A 1,484-nucleotide genomic window follows, 5' to 3' on the forward strand; every position below is an offset into this window, starting at 1 on the left:
CAAGTTGTAGTAATACAAGAACTCTTAATACATGGAATAATGCAGATTGCCTTATTTGTCATGGAACTAGCGCCTAATATGCTAAGGGGGATGGTTCTGATTGCTAAGCAACTCCACCTGGTGCTGATGTTACTTGCTCTACTAATGCATGTACAAGTTGCCCAACTGCTCCAACTGCTCCTGGTACCTTGACCTGGTAGATTGGTTCAGTTCCTGGATAATGTGCTATTAATAGCTGTCCTGCAGCAGGTACTTCATCAGGAATTACTGGTGCTTCTGATCTCTTCTGCAAATCTTGTCCTGGTACTCCTAATGGCTAAGTTCAAGCTATCTATGCTAATTTTGCATAAAATGCTTGTGTTGCTGCAAGTGCAAGTTGTAGTAATACAAGAACTCCTAATACATGGAATAATGCAGATTGCCTTATTTGTCATGGAACTAGCGCCAAATATGCTAAGGGGGATGGATCTGATTGCTAAGCAACTCCACCTGGTGCTGATGTTACTTGCTCTACTAATGCATGTACAAGTTGCCCAACTGCTCCAACTGCTCCTGGTACCTTGACCTGGTAGATTGGTTCAGTTCCTGGATAATGTGCTATTAATAGCTGTCCTGCAGCAGGTACTTCATCAGGAATTACTGGTGCTTCTGATCTCTTCTGCAAATCTTGTCCTGGTACTCCTAATGGCTAAGTTCAAGCTATCTATGCTAATTTTGCATAAAATGCTTGTGTTGCTGCAAGTGCAAGTTGTAGTAATACAAGAACTCCTAATACATGGAATAATGCAGATTGCCTTATTTGTCATGGAACTAGCGCCAAATATGCTAAGGGGGATGGTTCTGATTGCTAAGCAACTCCACCTGGTGCTGATGTTACTTGCTCTACTAATGCATGTACAAGTTGCCCAACTGCTCCAACTGCTCCTGGTACCTTGACCTGGTAGATTGGTTCAGTTCCTGGATAATGTGCTATTAATAGCTGTCCTGCAGCAGGTACTTCATCAGGAATTACTGGTGCTTCTGATCTCTTCTGCAAATCTTGTCCTGGTACTCCTAATGGCTAAGTTCAAGCTATCTATGCTAATTTTGCATAAAATGCTTGTGTTGCTGCAAGTGCAAGTTGTAGTAATACAAGAACTCCTAATACATGGAATAATGCAGATTGCCTTATTTGTCATGGAACTAGCGCCAAATATGCTAAGGGGGATGGATCTGATTGCTAAGCAACTCCACCTGGTGCTGATGTTACTTGCTCTACTAATGCATGTACAAGTTGCCCAACTGCTCCAACTGCTCCTGGTACCTTGACCTGGTAGATTGGTTCAGTTCCTGGATAATGTGCTATTAATAGCTGTCCTGCAGCAGGTACTTCATCAGGAATTACTGGTGCTTCTGATCTCTTCTGCAAATCTTGTCCTGGTACTCCTAATGGCTAAGTTCAAGCTATCTATGCTAATACTGCATAAAATGGTTGTGTGCTGCAA

The 1,484-nt window shown here is 42.5% G+C and overlaps 1 protein-coding gene across 1 annotated transcript; it reads left to right on the plus strand. All coding sequences in view use genetic code 6, as the record gives it.

Moving 5' to 3' along the window:
- Nucleotides 1-157: 157 nt before the first annotated feature.
- TTHERM_002653443 (hypothetical protein) lies at nucleotides 158-1,312 on the plus strand (the record flags this gene model as incomplete). The annotated part of the gene is made up of 1 exon (XM_012795157.1): nucleotides 158-1,312. A coding segment is annotated over one exon (1,155 nt), but the record flags the coding sequence as incomplete, so codon positions are not given.
- Nucleotides 1,313-1,484: the final 172 nt, after the last annotated feature.

Source organism: Tetrahymena thermophila (genome assembly GCF_000189635.1).
Source record: "Tetrahymena thermophila SB210 genomic scaffold scf_8255485, whole genome shotgun sequence".
NCBI lineage: Eukaryota > Ciliophora > Oligohymenophorea > Hymenostomatida > Tetrahymenidae > Tetrahymena > Tetrahymena thermophila.